Source organism: Lissotriton vulgaris, chromosome 7, assembly GCF_964263255.1.
Source record: "Lissotriton vulgaris chromosome 7, aLisVul1.2, whole genome shotgun sequence".
Classification (NCBI taxonomy): domain Eukaryota; kingdom Metazoa; phylum Chordata; class Amphibia; order Caudata; family Salamandridae; genus Lissotriton; species Lissotriton vulgaris.
The window spans coordinates 434,698,827-434,720,653 of NC_141695.1; the positions used below are offsets into that span (position 1 = coordinate 434,698,827).

Here is a 21,827-nt window from a genome sequence, read left to right on the forward strand (position 1 = left end):
GACATATATGATGTGGAAAATTGTCACTTGCACCTTGTCACCTGTGGAACACACACTCACACTCACACACACACACACTAACCACCTTCTTGCAATGCATTGACCATGTAGGTTTTCTGAATAAGATTTAACTCTTCAATAACAAGGCTCTCTTGAATTTAGGGTCTACACAGTGTATAAGGCTTCTGCTAAAGATCATGTAGTTTCCACCAAGGAAGCTGAAGGATGACAAAGGGATTGAGAACACTTTCATGCAAATTAAAAATTAAAGGCAGAGACCATCTGTGTTTATTTATGGAACACCTTTATATAATATCTGGCTTACAACTGTAGTACTACCTCTTATCATAAACCACTTCTTTACACCAATATTCAAGAGCAAGAGAATGTCTGGTTTTATCTACAGCTATTGTACTTTAAATAAACAGTTTCTTTGAAGTATTAAACACTTTTCAGGCTACACATAATAACTAATGCGTAACGCCTTCGTTATCCTTGTCTCAGACAAAATGGCTCTCTGTCCAATGCACATACTCTCAACCTGCTCTTAGTCCCTATGAATAGGCCTGGGTTTTGGTCACTAACCATCAGTAGTCTTATTACTGTAAATGAGCAATTTGGATCTGATTAATTTCCTTATCATACCTCCCTGCAGGGAATTACTTTCATGGAAAGTAAGAATAATACATTATTTTAGCAAAAACATCCCTAATTTGGGAATTAGAAAATGTGAGATTGTTTTAGTAAGGACACAAATGGGCCATGATCGTTGGTTTCGTGAGACATTTAAGTTAGGTACTAATGAACTGACAGTGCACTTTGTTCCCATCTCCTGCTATGACTCTGTATAATTTCCTAAAAATTAGTGTGGGAGAGTGTGAAGTTTCAAATTCTGCAATTGAACACGTGTGCGTGGACAATTACGATTGAATTTCTTTGCCCCACCCAACTGCTCCTCCCCCCCTTGAGCTATCTTCCTGTAACCTTAATTCAAGTTTTTTGTAAATGGTCTTAAATTATCCATATTCATGATTTTTTCAATTATGTCACTGTGCAATATTATATTTTAGTTACAGTGCCGGATTCTACACTTTAAGAAGTGTACAAATCTCATGTAAAGACAGCTGGAAAATAAAAAATAAAAAGATAAGGGCAATGCACAAGCAGAGGTGATAACAGTCAACAGGACTTTTGAAAACGCTCCTGGAATGAAATGAGTAATTTTAAGCTGCAAGAATGCAATCTTTTAGGCCCCTTTACAAGTGGCCTGTTAAATTACAATATGTGCGGTAACTCATGCTGCTGCACAAATCATAATTATGCATTAGATGGATTTTGTAGAGACAAAGCAAATACCAGGTAAAATAAAAACCTCATCCCCTGGATAAATATTGGCAGGTCAATATTGCAGATATTTATTTGGGAAAAATGTCCGATAAATGGTTGGACATGCAGATTTTGTTGCAGTAAGCACCAAACTCCATGCTACTCCCCACTTTTAGAGGAGAAGCTCTTATCAGCTGCTATCTATTGCACCAGATAAAGAATGTACTGCACAGCATTATGTATTAGGAGTAATACATATCGCCACTTGTAAGAAGACCATGGCGCCATTGTGTGTCTTTTGATAATTCAAGACAAAGCAAGTTGAGGCAATGACCTAAGACAGGTGGAAAATGACAATCCATCTGTGGCTTTATCACTGTCACGTGTGTTTTGTGTCCTTAATGAAAATGTGTAACAAAAGGAGGCCCCTCTTTCATAAGTTATCATTGTTGAATATATTCCTTGATTTTGTCAAGCACATCTTTGGCCAATTGAATCACTGCTTCCTCCTTGTCCGATGGAAAACTTTCATTGGGTATACATGGTGATGGATGGTAATGTGGGTATTGTGTTTTCCTATTATCCACCCCATACTTTTGTAATTGACTGGCTTTTGAATTAATGGCATTGAGGCTACTACTGAAAGCAGACACGTTGGCTGCCATGTAGATTATGGGGCAATCAAAATCACAGTGCCTTCCTAGCTTGTAATGAGCTGCAATAAGAGATTTCTCTACAGCTTGGTGGACCTTGTAGAAAACCCATTCTGGACTATCTAGTCTCACAGAATTGGCCGCAGCTCTCAGGTCACATTCCGCTTGCCGAAACCATCGTTTTGCTTCTTCTGGTCTTGGTGCCTCTTTGTGCTTACTGTTGTGTTGCCTGTGGAACTTCCAGAAGTCGTAATCACAGTTGGATCTGCTTGAAAAATGTTCACGATGCCTACGATGCTGATGTGCTTCTCCATCCCACTGGCCCCAGAAATGCGAAAAACCTCCAGATTGTTTGGAGCAGTTGTTCGAGTTCCCGTGGTTATTGTACAGTCTCCCTGTCTCTAGGTCTTTGATCCTCTGCTGGAGATATTTGCAAATCTCTGTTGCAAGCTTCTCCTGCCCTATGTTCTTATCTGGATGATACTTCAGATAAAGTCTTCTAACAGCTTTCATTCTTTCATCATTAGACAGCTTCCAAATCTCACTAAGTCTATCATCAATCTCTTTTTTGATGTCACCCAAAGACTTCTCAAACCAATTGTCTTGTGAATCCTTCTGTTCTTCGAGATTCTCCACCACAACCAACTCTCTGCACACGTTTTTGTTTATGACACTCCTTTTGAATTGATACAAATCAAAAATGGTTGCATCAATGATACGATCTGGTCCAAGACTGATTCGGAACATCTGTACTTCAGTCTGTCCACTGAGCTTTGATTCCAGCTGTTCCTGAATGACAGCGTAGAGGTAGACATCTTCTCCGGAAGGATCCATGTAGCCAACGTAGTCCCCTACGTTGAAACTGTTGAGAATGCTCATGTCCAGGCAGTCATGCCATTCCCCTGGAATTGTCTCACCTGGAGGCGGGAAAGAAAATGCATCATCACATGTCAGAGTCTTCGTCCTTACACCATTCTCTCTAAGAATGTGGCTTATTTCCTCTGGGTGTCTGCATTCTAGCATTTCCATAAGCAAATCTATACACTTTGGCTGCAGTATATTCTTCAGAATTCCATTAATTTCTTTTGCCAGAGTACGCAATACTTTGACTGTATGTCTTTTATATCTTTCTTCTCTGTGCTCGATATAAACTTGACACAAATCGTTGCTGCCTTTCACGATGATGACTTGTCTGTGTCTGTTAGTGCCACATAGGGGCTGAGAATCATAAATGAGAATTGCCTCAAGCTTACAACAGCAAATAATTTTTAGTTTACAAAATACAACACTACATTCCTTGGCAGCTTCTTCATCTGACACAGCCCCATTACTTTGCCACCTTAGAAGGCAGGCTAGGCCATCTTGAAATTGCTGGGAGCTCAAGAGCTCTTGTAAGTGACCTTTAAACTGACAGTCATCCCCTAATTTGCAGAGTTCCAATGATTGGTCACAAATGGTTTCATTAACAATTTGAGAAAACAATTTTGGACGCATGTTCTCAGGTAAATTATCAATAACTCTTTCCAGTTGATAAAGGTCCTTGAATTCCCAACTTCCATTAAGAGATGCTAGGAATTTAAAAGTTGCATTTATTTTATTAATTGCATTCATGGAAATGCCTTTGTTCAGAAGAACCAATGTACCCGACTCATATAGTTTCCCATCTGTGGCTAGAAGGTACAGTGGTTTTAGGTCTTGAATAACTGTTGTTTTATCTTCACCAAGAATTCTAAAAAATTCCTGGGTGGCCTTAAAGACTGCCCTTTTAAGATTAGGGTGCAGAGATTCTTTCTCTGAGCTCTCAGCATGGATTGCGGCAAGGGCCCTTGCATAGTGAAAAAGGGTGGCCTCAGGTTGTACCCCAATTTTCTGGAAAAGCATGCTAAAGCGTGCCAACAGTGGAGGCAACTTGTAAAGATATGGACGCAATTCCAAAGGAGCGCTTAAAGAAAAAACCACCTGGTTGGGTTCTGCCAGAGCATCGTCGTCCACTAGAATGCAGGAGAGATCCTTTAATAATGCAATCTCAAAATCTAGGTCCTTTTGGAGAAATGTGTATATTGTTTGGAGGACCTGACTGCGGGTGCTCACCAGTTCTCTTGTGCAACATGGAGTTTTGCAAATGTTTTTTAAATTTTCCAGCACCAGATGAGATGGTGGTTCACAGAGAACACCAAACCTTTGGAGTACCTTCAAATGGTTCTTTGACAGACCACTCCTTGTTGACAGTATTGACACAGATGTCCACAATAGTTCCATATCTTTATCCTGTTGAATGACTAGTGAATTCCTAAGAGCGATCAGGTGTGCGTTCTGTGCATGAGGCAAATGAAGACTCTGCAGTTCTGTTTCGATTTCCAGTGGGATCAAGAATTTGATGCAAGATGTTTTGTTCACAAAGCTGTCTTGAAGCTCTGCCTCTTTTAGGGAGAGCAAATGGTGAAACAGAACTTTTATCTTCGGGGTAAGCTCTAGCACGGAGGTGCCACCTTTAGCTTCTCTTTCAATTTGTGTTGCAAACATTATAAAGTCTTCCTCTGATATCTCACATTTCATGCCAAGATCTATGAGTAAATTCTGTATCTCCCAGTACTGAAGCCCCAGTGCCTTAAGGAACTGCTCAGGGATGAACTTTGAATGAAGTCCTAAAGTTGAAAAACTGTCAACATTTTTGTCATAGAAGTAAGAGGCTTCTTGAAGATCCCCCTCAGAGTTGCGAATTAATTTGATAGGCTGAAAAGAGGCCACTATGGTATTTTTGTGCACAGTATACAACTGCCAATCATAACGTATTATGCACACAAGCAACTGCAGCGTTTTCAAGAGCTCTACTTCTTGGAGTTGTGGAATCTGCGGAATCACAAATGTGATGAAAAATGTCAAATCATCTATGATCTTGATGTTGAGATGATTGGCCAAAACATTGTTCATTGGGGAACTATTTAGAAAAACTGTCTTGGGGTCTAATTGGTAAAGTTCTTCAAAGGCCTTAGAGTTCTCTGAAAGTTTAGTTTGAAGAATATAGATTTTATTAAATGAATTTAGGCAGACTCTGGCTTTTTGTGTTGTCTCAAACAAGGGCACTGACTGCAAATCATACAGAAAGACATCTTTGTTCTTAACCTCAGATATTCCATCTATGAAATATTTCAACAACCTGTCAATTTCCCAGCCCACGAGTTTGTTCCACTGCAGGTCAGTTCTGGCACTCAGCTTCTGTACAACTGAGTAACAGTTACCAGTCTGCAGCACTAGTGATTTCAAGCAATTCATTTGTATGTCCACTGGAATCATTGCAATATTGAGTGTTGTGAATCCCAATTTTGAAAGGCATTTTTCTACATCACTAGAAACACCATACAGGACATTATTGAGCTGTCCAAGAGGGACAAGGAATCGGTCATGGTGCCCTGGGGGAGCAAGGAATCTTTCATGGTTGTCATTATTTAAGGAAACTGCTAGAATCGCCCAGTCTGAGAAAATGCTGATCAGCTCTTGAAACTTTATACCAATTTCTTTCTCATCTCGAGCGCGGGGTTTGCATATTTTGCTTTCAAAGAACTCCCAAACTTTCTGAAGCCATTCTTTTATGTCTTTCGATAATTCTAGTAAATCCGTCATCTGATTCCCTAAAATTTGGAAGCTGGTTCCCAAATGTTCTTTAATGTAATCAGCCGATGCTTGGATGGTGAACTCTTTGAGAAAACCTGCGGTCTTGAGCACAATAGCATGCTCACTGCTAATATCTTTATAGGTTGCAAAATTATGCTTCTGCTTTGGAAAAAGGTTATAATACCTGCTATGGTATTTGGGTTCATCCTTTTTGAACTCTCGGAGGTTCCCATCCTCGGTCACTAAAAGAGGTACTCCATTCAAGTAAGCAACATTTGTTTTTGCTGCTACATTCAAGCAGAAGTTTAACAGTGAACAACAGTTCTTTGTATTTCTTAGTAGTGTTTCACTCACAGGACATGGCAACTCACGTCCCTCTGGGAGCAGCTTCTGTAACTTCAGGAAGTTGCAAACTGTTAGAGGACTTATGTCTAGAGCCTCTACCTCTGCCCTTCTAAACTCTTCAAAGATTTTGCAAAGGCTGGCAAAGGGATTAACCAGTTTCATATTTATGGCTTGAAGAACCTCCATCACCTCCTCTGGAACATCATTAATAGTAAAGTATGGCTCTTCGGTTACTGTTCCTTGACCAACCGCTGCCCAAGCTAAACACACTTGCTTGCTGATATGAGTATGAAGCCGTGTGGTCTCCATCTTAAATATTGGAATGAGTGGGAACTGTTTTTCATGGACTGTGCAGTAAACAAGCATGATAATGTTTTGCCAGAATGGAGCAATATCTTGAGACATAGTGGGGAAAAACCTCAAATATTTGGGGTCAAGGACGTTTTTACATCCTGTGAAATGCATAAACTTGAACGTTTCACCTGTGCTCTGTGTCAGAATATCCCATATATGTTTCAGGATATCACCGTACAGAGGCGCAAGAAGATGTGATAGAAGCAGCGAGTTCCATTCTGTTTTGGAGCTTCCTCCATCCTCTTTGCAGATGTCCCTGCGGGCGGAATCCAAAATGAAATTTCCATTGATATGGACAGGAAGGCCGGTCTTCACTGGCAGGGGCAGAGTACAGAAAGCTCTACCTGGTACATGATCGTTAACACACGCTGCCACTGCACCATGTGGCAATCGGACCTGTCTCAAACTCTTACATGCTTTTTGCACATCAGCCTCTCTATCCTCACCATACACTCCAATCTGTCTGGCTAAAATCCAGTTACTTGATAATGTGGAACTGCTGCATTTCACCTGCATTCTGTAAAACACCTGGTATGGCATGCCCTTCTCTGGAGGCACATCTGCCTCAGCATACAGGCAAAGCTTTTCCAGGAAACTCTTCCGAATCTGTGCACATCGACTGCTGAGCTTTGCTTCAACAGAGATGATATTCTCTAGCTGGTGGCTTTCCATTGAAATCTGAGAGAAAGTTATGGTTTTTAAGTTGTTCAGAAATAACATCAGGTTGTCTGCATCCCTCTCAAGGGCTTTCCATAGTTCTTTGACATCATCACTAGAGACGGTTTGGTCGGAAATCTGAGATTTGGACACAGTCTCAGCTGTCCTCAGTGGCAAGCGGAAGAGAGTCCCTTGCTGCAGGTTAAACTGCTTAGGAAGGAATGTTGTGTACACATCTTTAAACGTATCCTTAAATTCTTGGTTGACAGCGAACATCCCACCGGGGGAATTATCATCAGATGTTGGCAGGAAGAGAAGGTTTGGGTCAAAGACACACAGCATGCTGTCTCCAGTGACAAAAGATGGACAGTCGGTCAAGTGGTAAACAGCATTAAACCCAAGTCCATATTTCCCTGTTTTGTCCAGCTTGTCTCCTTTGCTACCTTTGCCTAGCTGCTGTATCCCATCAATATCTTCATTGGTAAAAAGTTTGTTGTTATAGATGCAGAGGGCTGGCCCTTGTAAAGGCTGCCATGTTTCCCCAAAGACTCGCATTGCTGGGTGTGTCCGACTGTCCCACACAAAATGGAGCTCTGTGGCACCAGAGTCATCAGCATTCTGGATCAGCTCTTTCAGGATATCTTCTTTGGATGAGTACTCGCTGATAATATTTTTGATACGTCTTGTAAGATCTTCTTTGGCCCCAAAGTTTGACACCCAGTGGGATAGCTCAGACACTTTCAGGTTCTGCAGTGTTTTGTGAATCTTGGTTGGTACCCTGAATCTCAAAGCCACAGGGCGGGGGATCATTTTATGGCAGAAGAGTGTATTTGTATCACAAGGGAGCCATGGTGTGTCATTGAAATGGAGCTTGTCTGCAGGACGCAACACACAGTGTTGATCAGGGAGGAAGATACCTTGAGACTCATATTGGCTAACAGCATCTTCATCAGCTGTTCCCAGTAAACCAGTATTTAGAATGGTCAAAGCTAATTTCAAATTTCTTTTTGGCAATGCATTACCTTTGTATGTTTTAGCCATACTCTGAAGGACTGCCATGTAATTACTGTAGCCGAACGAGTCAGAAAGGCCCACACCGTCCCATAACTTATCAAACACTTGGTACTCCTTAGGCAGCTGATACAGGTAAGGTGCTGCATCAAATAATATATTGCGTGCAACGGAATTTAAAGGCACACACTCATGACCAATGAGAACAAAGGGAAACGTTTGAGCTCTGCTTCTAATCTCCTTCACAGTGTTTGGCTTTATCACTGTGTTCAAGTAGGTATAGCACTTTCTGAATATATGGGCAAGTTCTTGCTTTGTCAGTAGTTTGGTTTTCTTATGAGCTTTTTCTAGCTGCAACATCACTGTCTGAAATGATGGACAATGGTCCAGACCTAAAAACTCACTGATATCTGAAGTGAAGCTAAAATCCTGTGCTATATGCTCTTTGCTTAGGACAGATTCGCTCATATTTACCAAATTAAGGTATTTGTAATGATAGATCTCAATAGGGCTCTTGAGCACAATGTCATTTTCTTGCTCACTGCTACCGTAAGGAAGACCAGAAGGGAGAAATGAGATTTTCCTGAACATTGCCTGCTCTGTGTTGGTAAAGGGTAGTTTTACAAGGTCTCTTAGAAGCTCCAGAACACAGTTAATGCGAGTGCATGCCTTTTGTCTGTCTATCTTCCACAATGCTGTGATAGTCAGAGCTCGCTTAGCCAGTTCCGTAATCGGCATAGTATCTTTTAACATCCCAAGACGTTCCAAGCGAGACAGTCGGTCAGAGTTCAGATATGTTTCTGGTGTTCCTTGAGGAAAGCATCTGTCTTCCATCTCAAACAGTGGTGCCACTTTACCATGTGGGTGCACTAGATTTGCAATGAGTTGTAAGGTTCCAGATGGGGTTGATGGTATACACGGGACAGACTTTAGCAGCTGGTCCACCTCCTTGTTGTTCATATCAATGGCATGTATCATGAGTGCATCCCTAGTTTCTGCTACTAAGGAATTCAGGTTGTTGAATACAATTTCCCTATAAAATCTTTCCCAATTGTAAGTATTTGCAACCAGGGCATTGCCACAACCACTTGAATAGAAACCATCTTTTACCCACTGTGGTAATAGGACAGCAACAAATGCCCCTGGGAGCATTTCAGAAAACACCTGTGATGCTAATTCTCCAAAGTGCTGATTTTCCACAATATCAGGGCTTAAGAAGCATGCATGTTTAATTGAGCACCACATATGCCCATTACTGAACACTGAAAGAACCTCATTATCTATGCCATAGGCCACTGCTCTGTAGAAAGCTTTTAGAGCCTCTATAAATGCAGATTTGGTTCTTCTGATGTCAGGCCAAAAAGTGTGGTAGGTGTAGCCTTCTAAGTCACCGTTTTGGCACATTATTTGTAGATAAGCTAGAGCTCTTGCCCATGCAACCAGAACAGCATCACAAAGCAAAGATTTGTTCCAATCACCCTTTCTAGTCGTCTCCCAGAGACTCTTTCTATTGGACATGACTGAGAAAGATCCATTAAGGTGAAATGGAAAGCCAGAGAAAATGGGTAGAGGCAGAAAACAGAAGACTTGTCCATCAAAGTCTTCCACAGCTGGTTTCCATCTCCCAGTGCTCAGATTTTTTATAAGTGGCAAGGCAAGCCCAGCCGCCGGAAGTGAAAACCTAGTTTTTTTATCGATATTCTCTTGGAATATTTGAAATGATTCACCAATTCCAAAGCTGGAGTGCAGCAGATAATAATTTTCATAATTTGCTGCATTTTGTATACTTGTTACCTTGATGATTTGAGACCCACTGACATCTACAACGTTGCTTCCTGACAGCACTGCTGAGACAGCCTCTTGTTTCTTCTGCAGCAGAAAATCCCCAGATATGCCAAACATCTGAACGTCCTCTCTGCAGAGTTTCAGCTGCAATTCCTGTTTATCGGGTGAGGACAGATCCGGAGGAAGAAACCCGAGAGTTACCTCATGCACTCCTTTCAAGAAAACAATGAGATTTTGGGTAGACTCTTGAAAGATATTCACAAGTACCTTAATCTCCTCTTCATCGAAGCTTTGATCACAAATCTTTGACCTTTTTGCATCTTCTATTGTTCTGAAAGGCAAACGAATAAGAGTTCCGTTGTAGTCGAGTGCTCCCTTCAGATCACAACCAAAAACATTTTCATATGGGTGGAACTGATCAGTAAATAATTGAAGTACTTGGGGGTGCTTCTGGAGGTTTAGTTTGATACCAGGATTGGCTTCACTTTGAATGTGTTTCTTTAGATGATTTGCATTGGGGTCAAACATAAGTATGCTGCTACCACTGAGTACAGATGGCACATCGGTTACGCGATACACTGTATTGAATCCAAGACCAAATTTTCCAATTTTCTCAATTTGGAGCTCTTTAGTAGCTGCTCCAACCCGTGTGATATTACGGAAGTCTTCATCACTGAATTTGCTATTATTGTAGGACCACAATGCAGGCCCCTGACAGGAGGCCATTTCTGGGTCTATGAGACTGTTTCGAAATGAAAGGTTTTGTCTCATATCCACTAAGAAGTTACAGATCGTGGCACCTGCATCGTCAGCGTTCTGTATCAACTCCTTGAAGAGGTCAACCTCTTCACTGTATTCTCTGAGGATGTTCTTTATTCGAAGTGTAATGGGTTCTGATGGCCCCCAAGGTTCAAAATACTCAGGCTTTAGTATCTTGGTGCTGAGTAATGGGACTTTAAGAAAAGTGGCTGTGGTCCACGTGATATCTTCATGAACAATGTTATAGTCCAGATCATGCCCGAGGTCATTCAGGCACTCCTTTGACATATCACAGAACAAGACAGTGGACAAGGGCTTCAAGATAAAAACTCCAGTCCCTGACTGAACTGGAATAGGAAGATCATCTGTACTGTGAAGGCCTCTTCTCTTCATCCAGTCCAAAACAGATATCGAAAACTTTAATTCAACATTGGTGCCACAACCTGAACTCGTGATGTGTATATCATTCATGACTTTCTGAAGCATGCTAGCGATCTCACCGTCTGCCGCGGTCTCACGAACCCCACACTGCTGGAAGAACCTTTTGTAGATCAGGAAATCCTGGGGCACTTTCTTGATCTGGGAGCTCAGATCTAAGCCTTCTGGATAGGACATAAGGATCTCAGATGGGTCAGAAAAGCCCTCACCATTCCAGATCTTCATACCATTTATCACGTAGCAGAACTGGCCTAGATTGTCTTGCACATGCTTGTAAATATTGTGCAGTTTCATGACCAGTGAGCCAAAATCTTCTTTCAGGTACCTAAGGCTAAGAGCTTTGAGGTTTTCTGCAACTTTCCCAGGAGGTGGCGAGTCATTCAGACCAAGACTGTTACTTGCTTGTTCATTGAACTCATCAGTAATGGGCATTGAGAACTCCACAAGAGAAGAGTGCTTCTTATTTCTCATGTCTATGGGTTTGCAAAATATAGTTCGAGAATTTGAATCAATGCATGGCACCCACGCCAAGCTACGCAAGGATTGCCTGTTCTTACTATCAAAGCTAAATAATAGCTGGGTATCATTGCAGACTTTGACCAGTGCTCTCGCTTTTCTCTCTAGAACCTGGAGTTGTTTAATTCCTTGGTTACTGCTCACATCATCTGCAATCTGTAAAACATCTCCTACTGAGATATGCTCAATGGCATTCTTCAGCCCAAGAGTTCTCAGAGACTTCAATATTTGTGGTTCCTGAAAACAATTTGGTGGAAACATCTGAGGCTCAAACATTTCCTGAAATATTTTCATTTCGGGGTCAAAAAGAGAAGACGGTCTCACCATCTGTCTATTACAAGGTATGAAGGACAGACTTTCACAGTTTTTCCTGAGTTCATTATTCTGGCTAAATAGTACATCACCATTTCTCAGAATCCACAGCATGATGCTTTCTGCTTTGCTTTGCTGATAGAGATACTTCCCATTTTGGATTGCCAAGACTGACAAAGCAGCTACATCGGCCGCACTGAGGAAGGGGACTTTCATCTGCAATAACAGCCTCCGATCTTGTTCATCTCTACTGTCAAGCAGCGTCTCTGGCAGCACCAGATCCCTGGGAATAGCTGGCACACTACATTTATCTACAGCTCGGACATTAACAGCTGCAACCAGCTCTAACCCTGGGGATTGGAGGGAATTTAACTTGCAAAAGATTGGCAACAGAGACAAAACCTTGCACTCGTCTGTGCTGAAAAACGTGGCCTGGGAGAGCAAGTGAGTTAGCAGCTTTATCTCTTCTGATGACATTGCTGTCAACTTCCTTATAACCGTGTCCACACCTAGGTTTAAAAAGGTCTTTAGGATATTGTTTGGTGTCGGTGTAAGAATATAGTTTGAAAGATCTTTATGCCACACCTTTGAGTCCCACTGGTGTATCACTGTGCAGCCAAGAGTCTCCAATATTCTAGTACTATTTTCTGGCAGGCTATGCCCATCTTTGTTCTGGAAGAGCAGAGATGATTTCTTTCTCAGCCGTGCCAGCTGAAGCTGCTGGACATCACTATCCATTACACATAAAGGCACCAAAGGATAGCCCTCAAAGGGGGATAAGGTATCAACGTCCTGTTGAAGGAAAGTCCAAAACACAGGTAGCCATTCTCTAGGGGGCTCAAGGCAACTTCGCTGGTGCCAAGTCACCTGCTCCGCTGAACTCGGCCAGCTTCTGGGTAAGGCATTTAGTAGGTTCTTCATGATCACTCCTTTATCCAAGCATTGAAGATTTGTGAATATTTCTACAGAAAGAAAAACAAAATATATTATGATTACTGATTGAGCTTTCTCTGGAATTAAAAGTAACATCAATAAAATCCTGAATCTTAGTTAAATGTCTAACAAAAATTAAAACAACTTGAATGTTAGGCAAAATTCGTAAAACCTAAATTTATCTGCGAGAATTGGATACAATTCATAATTTTGCACTTAATGAAATTATGAACTTAAAAACGTTCTCGGTGTCTCCTGATATGCAACAGTGCGAAAACAGGAAAATGTATTGTGCACCTTTTTTACGCCAGTACTGACTAAGTGAAAGGCTGTCACAGTGGAAGGCCAGTGCAGACAGGGGATAGAAATATCCAGTTTGCATTGGACACCACATGCTCCACACCTCACGAAATGTATGTAGTTTGGGAAATTCAGAACAATATCCTCAGAGAGAGGAATGGAGTAAAAAGGATTTTGTGCACTAGCTACTGCAGCATCTGATTTAGTGAAGAGCTGAAGCAGAGGAAGTCCACTGCAGACAGGAGAGAAATGTCCTCTACCCATACTGCAGATCCCATACTCCAGAGTTCATGAAATGCATGGCCAGTCTAATATATATTTACATCCCCAACCCTAACTTTTAAAGGCATGTGCATGCCAATGTGCTCCCATGAGTTGCCTAGTGCAGGACTGAGGAACAGGCTAGGATGAAATGTTTTGTTGTGTGATCCCCCAGCATTTGCAATGCAATAGGTCTCGCAATTGCGAGATTTTAAGCTATTGGCATTGTAAATGATGATGCCTTTTATTTATGTGTTTGGCAAAACAACACCTATATGAAAGGCATTGACACTTGCTTGTAAAGAATCCCTGGATAATCTTCAGCTTTGCTCTTGTTTTCTGTTTTGTAAAAGCTGTGCAGTCAAGGAGTCCTGAGACAAGAACCACTGGCATTTATTTCCACACGTTGAACAATAAGTACCCATAATTCCCACATCTACCATGAGAGTGTCGTGTCTAAAGAAGCCAGAGGCATGTTAAAAATGTCATTGTTTTTTTCGCGAAAGGAGTTAATAACGTGTGCTTTTTCCCATCCTGCTGCAGGCGAGACAATCATTTTCTCGATATCGCTACTCTTAACAGGTACACAATTATACACTTTATGTTTAAATTAATGACATCAACTGATAGTCAACCTTTCTTCTATACTTCCCTCTGAATTTGTTCCTGGATTGGATACACACTTTTTTTGTAATACCTTGCATTTGTTATTAGTTTGCGCTTCCCAAATCTGCTCAGTCTGTGATGGGGAACGACACAAATGGGCTAAAAGGTAACAATGAGAACCACGTGGCTTCATTCCCAACTATCCTTTTGTTTCACGCTGCCTTATTATTATTATTATTGCATTTATTGAGCGCACAGCTACCCGGAGGTTTCCCGGCGCTTGCCTTGGGAACCCGTCCTGGCTTTTCCCTGTGAGATAGCCCCTACAGGGCATCCCCAAGGTGAAAGCCAGGCATCCCGCCACAGGGGGGCCGTTGTGGAGATTAAGCAAGCTTAATGCCCAGAGTTGCAGAGTGAGAACCCATGATTAGAGCAGGCACCGAAGCGAGAATTATCGAGTCCGTGGACATTTGAGCTCAAGACCCTGCCGCGTCGGGAATTGAACCCTGGTCCCGGGTCTGACCTCAGCTTCCGGGTCTGCCTGCTCTACACCGTGAGCCACACTTCTCCACCCGTGAGCCACACTTCTCCACCTTATATGTTGGCACGACCCTCACTTCTCCGATATTAGATGAACTGTGTATTATGACGGTACAATCTCCTTTGCGCCTGAGCCTGATTTTCTGTGCACTTCGTGTTTATTTCTTTCTATGTTACCTCTTGGTCAGTATTAATCTCCTTTCACACATACGTATCTGGACATAGTCCAAAGCTAACACACACTGTGTCCTCCACAAAGACCTTAAGCTAATGAGTCATTCGTTTCCCCAAACCAAAGACGTTTTAAGGCATGGCCAAAGTCGGCTCTGGCCCAGGGCCCCAGCCTTTCTGGGGGCCCCTGATAGAGCCAGCTCTGTTCTGCAGAATGTCCTGCCCTGATGACATTTAATAATTCTTAAATAGATTGCTTTAAATATATTTTGCCTTTATTTATTTTTAGTGTAGGTGATGTGTAAGAGTCTATTACATACATTTAGCAGAGAAAGAGTATTTATTTGTGTTTCCATAAAAATGTTTCTTTCAGATCAAAACATGACCTTATATATGAGAAATGGGAGGGCGTCACAGAGATTACTTGCAGTAATATTGGTGAGCTGCAGCTGTGTTAAAATAATGAAAACACACATCAGTATCCCTGAATTTTAGATGTAAATACATGTAGAATTGGGACGAGTGTGCCTGTGCACTGTCAGTGACCTGGCCAAAGTGGGTCCCGCCAAGCAAATTACGAGTTTCCTCTCCGCCAGGGTTTTCAAGGCGGTGGAACCGACATGAAAAAGCGGAAAGGAAAAAAAGGGGGCCCTACAGGTGCCCCCATGTGTGCATGCACGCTAGTTCCTGCACGGCATGGACTTTGGAGTCCATGCCCTGTAGGAACATTGTTGTGTGGTCCCATTGCACCGCCACCACGCCGCCTGCCTGCCAGACTACTTTAAAGTCATAATCTAGCAGGCGGCGATGTGTTTCAGTGGTGCGGGGGCAGGGCGATGGCGTACCGCCTGCCCTGGCACTGCTGAAACTCCAAAACGGGCCAATAATGTGCATTTTGCTTTAAGAACAATGGTCTAGGCGCATTGTTTAAAACTGGGTAGACTTTAAATAACATTTTGCATTGGATTGGAAATGTTGGTCAATCAATTTAAGACAAATGTTTGCCAAATACTGCAGTTTAGAAACCTTTGATCAAAAGCATTACTGGCAACTGGATGGCTTTTAAAGACCTTCATTAAGCTGCAGGCTCACAGACACAGTGCACTAGCACGGTGGAAAAAAAGGGCATGACCACACAGGTATGACCACATTCTCCTGACAGACAGACACTGATGCAAAGCCTGTATGAGGGAAGACCCTAGTTACACACCAACAGCAAGAAAGGCAAACAGGGTACAAGTAGGATGATGGGAGAAAGGGCAGGTTTTAGGGAGACCTGTGGTCTGCTTGAGAGTGCAGACTTTTTATTTGTTACCTCTCAAATGTCAAAGGGCCAAGCGCTGGCCAAGAAGCAACAATCCCCAAGGCGTTGATGTCAATGGCAGTGTCACAGGTTTGTTTGATTCTGCTCTCTCTCTCTGCAGCACTTTGGCTGAGTGGAAAGTGCACTGTGCTATTCTGGTTGAGAAGAGCGTTCTCCACCTTCTTTCCGCAACATGCAGCAGGCCAGAGTTTGGAACCCCTTTTTAGAATACTGACTAAGGTTGCTTGGACTGACACAAATTTGTTTGAGATGAAAATTGTGTACTTTGACAGCTAGCCATGGTGTGTCTTTGGTTATTACAGAGCAGGACTGAGTCTGTATTGTACTAGGCAACTGAGAGCCTGCTTACAAGACATATATTTCCGGAGCCGATAATATCATAACAACACGTTTTGGTGTATTTACTTTTCAGTTTCTTTTTTTTGTGGACAGCACCAACAAGTTTTGGTGGCATGAAGGGGCATATTTACAAAGAGTTAATAGCACCAGAACGTCACTTTTTGCAAAGTTCTGGTGCCGTCAAGTTTTTCGCCTTAATGCACACAACTGCAAGGAACTCTTCAACATCGTGAAAGAGCTTTCCAACCCCAGCGCAGGAAACAACGACATCACCCCATCGCAAGACCTCTGCAACTCCCTCGCTTCATACTTCCACAACAAGATCACGGACATACACAGCAGCTTCAACAACCAACCAACGCACACCATGACCGAACAACCACCCCCCACCACCACCCTCCACGCCTGGACCCCGATCAGCACCGAAGACACCATCCGCACGATGAACTCCATCCACTCCGGATCACCGACCGACCCCTGCCCTCACCACGTCTTCAACAAGGCCGACGCTGTCATCGCACCCCACCTGCGAGACATCATCAACACATCCTTCAACACCACCATCTTCCCTGAGAGCTGGAAACACGCCGAACTCAGCGCTCTACTCAAGAAACCAACAGCGGACCCCACCGACCTCAAGAATTACCGCCCCATCTCGCTTCTCCCGTTTCCAGCCAAAGTCATCGAGAAGACCGTCAACAAGCAGATGGCCGCCTTCCTCGAGACGAACGGATCCCTCGACCCCTCACAGTCCGGCTTCCGAGCCAACCACAGCACCGAGACCGCCCTCATCGCCGCCACCGATGACATCCGAGCCCTGATGGACAATGGAGAAACAGCGGCCCTCATCCTCCTAGACCTCTCCGCGGCATTCGACACGGTCTGCCACCGCACCCTAGTACGGCGCCTCAGCAACATCGGAATCCAGGACAAGGCGCTGGAATGGATCATCTCCTTCCTCGACGGAAGAACACAGAGAGTCCGCCTACCACCGTACAAGTCAGAGGCCTCCGAAGTCATCTGCGGCGTCCCCCAAGGATCATCTCTGAGCCCCACCCTCTTCAACGTCTACATGAGCCCCCTCGCGGCCATCGTACGCAAACACAACCTCAGCATAATCTCCTACGCCGACGACACCCAGCTGATCCTCTCCCTGACCAACGACCCCGCCGCCGCCAGAGCCAACCTGCACGAAGGGATGAAAGAGGTAGCCGAGTGGATGACGACCAGCCGCCTGAAACTGAACTCGGACAAGACGGAGGTCCTCATCCTGGGCTCCTCACCCTCCGCCTGGGACGTCTCCTGGTGGCCTCCCGCCCTGGGCACCGCACCCAAACCGACAGACCATGCACGCAACCTGGGCTTCATCCTGGACTCCTCCCTCTCCATGACCAGGCAAGTCAACAACGTCTCCTCGGCGTGCTTCGGAAGATCTTCTGGTGGATCCCCACCGAGACCAGGAAGACCGTCACCCAGGCCCTCGTCACCAGCCGACTGGACTACGGCAACGCCCTCTACGCCGGTACCACCGCCAAGCTCCAGAAGAGACTCCAGCGGATCCAGAACGCCTCAGCCAGACTCATCCTCGACATCCCACGAACCAGCCACATCTCCGGACATCTGAGAGACCTTCACTGGCTCCCCGTCAACAAAAGAATCACCTTCCGCCTCCTCACCCACGCACACAAAGCCCTACACGACCAAGGCCCGAGCTACCTCAACAGCCGAGTCAACTTCTACGCTCCCAAACGCCACCTCCGATCAGCCAACCACGCCCTCGCCGCCGTCCCCCGCATCCGAAGAGCGACTACAGGAGGAAGGTCCTTCTCCTACCTGGCCGCCAAGACCTGGAACTCCCTCCCTCCCGACCTGCGCCTGACCCAAGACCACCTCTCCTTCAGGAAGAAGCTGAAGACCTGGCTGTTCGAGCAGTAGCGGCACCCCCCCCCCCCCTCCCCCCCCAGCGCCTTGAGACCCTACGGGTATGTAGCGCGCTTTATAAGTGTCACTGATTGATTGATTGATTGATTTACATGGCAGCGTTAAGCCACTTAACGTGGCTTAACGCCGCCTTGTAAATAATGCCCCTATTCACGCATCATTTAGCATGAATGGGATATGCAATGTGTGTTGCAGTGGGTGTTTTACCGCAACACTCACTGCTTTTTGAAGCTGCCCCATATTTACAAGTAAATACGGGGTAGCGCCAAAAATATCACCTGGAAATACCTGGTCTTAAACAGGCGATACAAGGAGAAAATTTGTATTTCTCCTCGTAACTTGCTCTGTTTTGCACATAAACAATCACCCCTGCAGCGTGCTGGCACCCTTGCAACATGGCGCTAGGGGGCCTGTGCTGGCACTAGGCAGCTTTTTTAGTGCCAGCACTAGGGTAAAAGCAGGTTTGTGCCATCCTCTTATAAATATCACGCATCCCTGCATTTTGAAACTGTCGGAGCTGCTATTACTTCAGGGGGCAGTTTCAACACATCAGTAACAGGAAGGCAAAGGGCATTTTCTAAGACTCTATTTATAACTATGTACTTGCAATTCAAGGATTCTGTGTTGTACTCTCAGCCGAGTGGTGGTTCTCTGATGGAAGCTTTTTTGGCTGTTAAAGACTCCTTCAGGAAAGAGAGTTTCTTGGATGAGATCCAAACACCATTAGCAAGACGACTGTACATGCAGTCTTGGAATGGAACCATACAGTTAAATAGGCCAATCATAAGAAAGATCAGGAATCCATGTGCCTAATCTGAGATGTTCCTTTAGAAATGGTTGAGCATGTTCTGTTTTTCTGTCCCCTCTACCAAAATTGTAGGAAAATATAGACTGTTCCACTGTGTCGGCATCTTGTAATCAAAGAGCACAAAGTAGCTGCCATAGGATATTGCAATACGAAGAAAATCATCTGTATTTACTTCAGTCTAAATGAGCATAATTTATTTTGTATTCATCATAATCTTTATACACACACAATTTGATTTATCAAAGGTATTTGATCATATATTTACACTATGTAGAATTGCATTACAGCGTGATCTGTGAACCCCAGTGAAGTGACCATAACCAACAATGATGTAAATACGGTGCTAAGAAAAAAAGGGGGGGGGTAGTGGTTATTGGTATTTACACAAAGAGGAGCTCTTAACAATTATGATACAATAAATTGTAGGTAGTGCTCGGAGTTCTTTGAGCTCTCTCTTTTTAAAAGTCAACGACGTTTCAACCCTCTCTTGGTACGGGGTCTCTTCAAGACAGGAATTCTGGGGCTGAAGGCACACAAAGTGCTGGAAGAGGAATTCTTCCATATTAAGGACCAGGATAATGTTCAATGCCATTGTACATAGTGTAAATATATGATCAAATACCTTGGATAAATCAAAATTGTGTGTGTATTAAGATTATGTTGAATACAAAATCAATTATTCTTATTTCGGCTGAAGTGAGGACAGTTTTGATAAATGGTTATGTGGGCTTTTATGTCTACTAATCCATGTAATAATGTTTGACCAAATTGAATTAAGGTCTTATTCTAAATGGTATTTTACTCTTTTGATTTATTCACGCAAGCTATATCGCGTCTTGCAAAAACAATATCCAATAGATAAATGAGATCCTTGTGGACAGGTTATCTCAGACGCAGGCTGAAGCAAGTTCACTCATCACGAGCTCTCAGATCCAACCACCTCCATCTCCTGCTCCCCCCGCTTCCATCGAGCAAGAAAAGGTGGCAGAGCTTTTGCGGTGGTCACTGCAAAGCTATGGAATGCCCTTCCGTTAAACCTCAGACTGATCGAATCAGAATCTCAGTTCAGGTGTAAATTGAAGACATGGCTGTTCTCCAGCTATTAGCTCCTTGGGTCACTGCCGCTGCTGTTCTCCGCACCGGGACCCCCCCCCGTAGGGGGTAGACGCGCGCCGCTGCTGTCCTCAGCACCGGGACACCCCCGTTGGGGGTAGCCGCGTGCTTTAAAATTTCATAATAATAATAATAATATAACATTATTTTGGCTAATCAGCAACACCCAGTTCGCAAGGACGTATGGGTCGCTCTTGTTTCATGTGAATACAAGCTATACATGGTTCCATTTCAATCAAGTTTCCATAACTGCCATCTTTCGGATCACTGTGTGACATATATGGATGCTGTATGTGTTAATTTGCGGTGCGTGGTTAAAAAAATGATCGTTCCATCTTTTTGTTACCAGTCCCAGCAGAAATTGTGGAGAAACATCTTAATTTCCATCTTAGCTCCTATCTGGATAAACATCAGTTGCTTGATGGCTCTCAGCACAGCTTTATATATGTCCATAGCACTGAGACGGCGTGAACTTCTGTAATTAACAACATTTGAACCCAGGTCGATGCGGGGTATACCACGTTATTGATTCTCCTAGACCTAACTGCGGCCTTTGATACCATATCTCCTTTGAGATTGGTGGACCACCTCAAGGAAATTGGGGTCATGGGTGTCGCCCTGAAGCTGCTTACCTCATTTCTTACTGACCGGTCACAAATAGTAAAAATTGATCAATTTTACTTGGACTCTAACCATATATTTTGTGGAGTCCCTCAAGGCTCCTCATTGAGTCTGACTCTTTTTTAACATTTATGTTGTCCCTCGAGCCAAGGTTGTTAGATCCTTTGGGCTGGAGGTATTGTCCTGTGCTGATGACACCCAAATAATGGTGGCCATCACCAACAGCATAGAAGCATCTGCAACCAATTTAAAACATTGCATGCAGGCAGTGGCCTCCTTGATGCTAAAGAACTTCCTTGGACTTAATGGTGATAAAACAGAGGTCTTGGTCTCTCGAAACCAACAGTCTATATGGTCCCATGCCCGGTGGCCCGATAATCTCGGTCAATGCCCCTGCTCAGGACCCACAGCAAAAAACCTTGGTGTCATAGTTGACAATTCCCTCTCCCTGGGCCCTCAGATTAACAGAACGGTGTCCACCTGTTTTGGAATCACCAGGGTCCTTAGGAAGATTTCTCTCCCTTGACTCCTGAGTGCAAGCAGTTGTTGCCCTAGTGCTGTCCAGATTGGACTATTGTAATGCCCTATATCTGGACATCAATAAGGGAATCCTCCACAGACTGCAGCTGGTGCAAAATGCAGCGGCCTGGCTGGTGAGGGGCCTTCCCAAATCCCACTCAGTCACGGCCTTTCTTAGTAAGCTGCATTGGCTTCCGCTAGGCTGGAGAATCCTGTTTAAAGCCCTTTGCCTCATTCATAAGGCATTTTATATTCTAGGCTCGGAAGGTATTAAAAGGTTTTTCCAATGATATGTTCCCACCAAGCAATTAAGGTTCCTTGGTTCAGGAGAGTCAGATGGGGGGGGGGGGGGGGGGGGGGGGGGAGGGGGGCGGGGGAAGAGCTTTACCTATTGCTGCTCCTAAACTCTGGAATTCTCTCCCTCTCTCAATCTCTGGACAAGAGTCCCACGATCTCTTCAGCAAGGCCCTGAAGACTTGTCTCTTCACCATCTAATCATTGTGAGCCTTTCACGTCCCTCGACTGATGGCTCCATCCGTAGCGCCTGGATGCCTCTGGGCAGAGTTGCCCTTTATAAGATTAA

At 43.9% G+C, this 21,827-nt stretch overlaps 1 protein-coding gene across 1 annotated transcript in view; it reads right to left on the reverse strand.

The window, feature by feature from the left end:
- Positions 1-289: 289 nt before the first annotated feature.
- The window catches only part of LOC147701798 (sacsin-like), a 234,503-nt gene continuing 212,965 nt past the window's right edge, over positions 290-21,827 (reverse strand). The window contains exon 8 of the mRNA XM_086930424.1: positions 290-12,730. Within this exon, the coding sequence (XP_086786550.1) occupies positions 1,770-12,730 (10,961 nt within the window). The 3' untranslated portion in view covers positions 290-1,769. The remainder of the gene's footprint in view (positions 12,731-21,827) is intronic.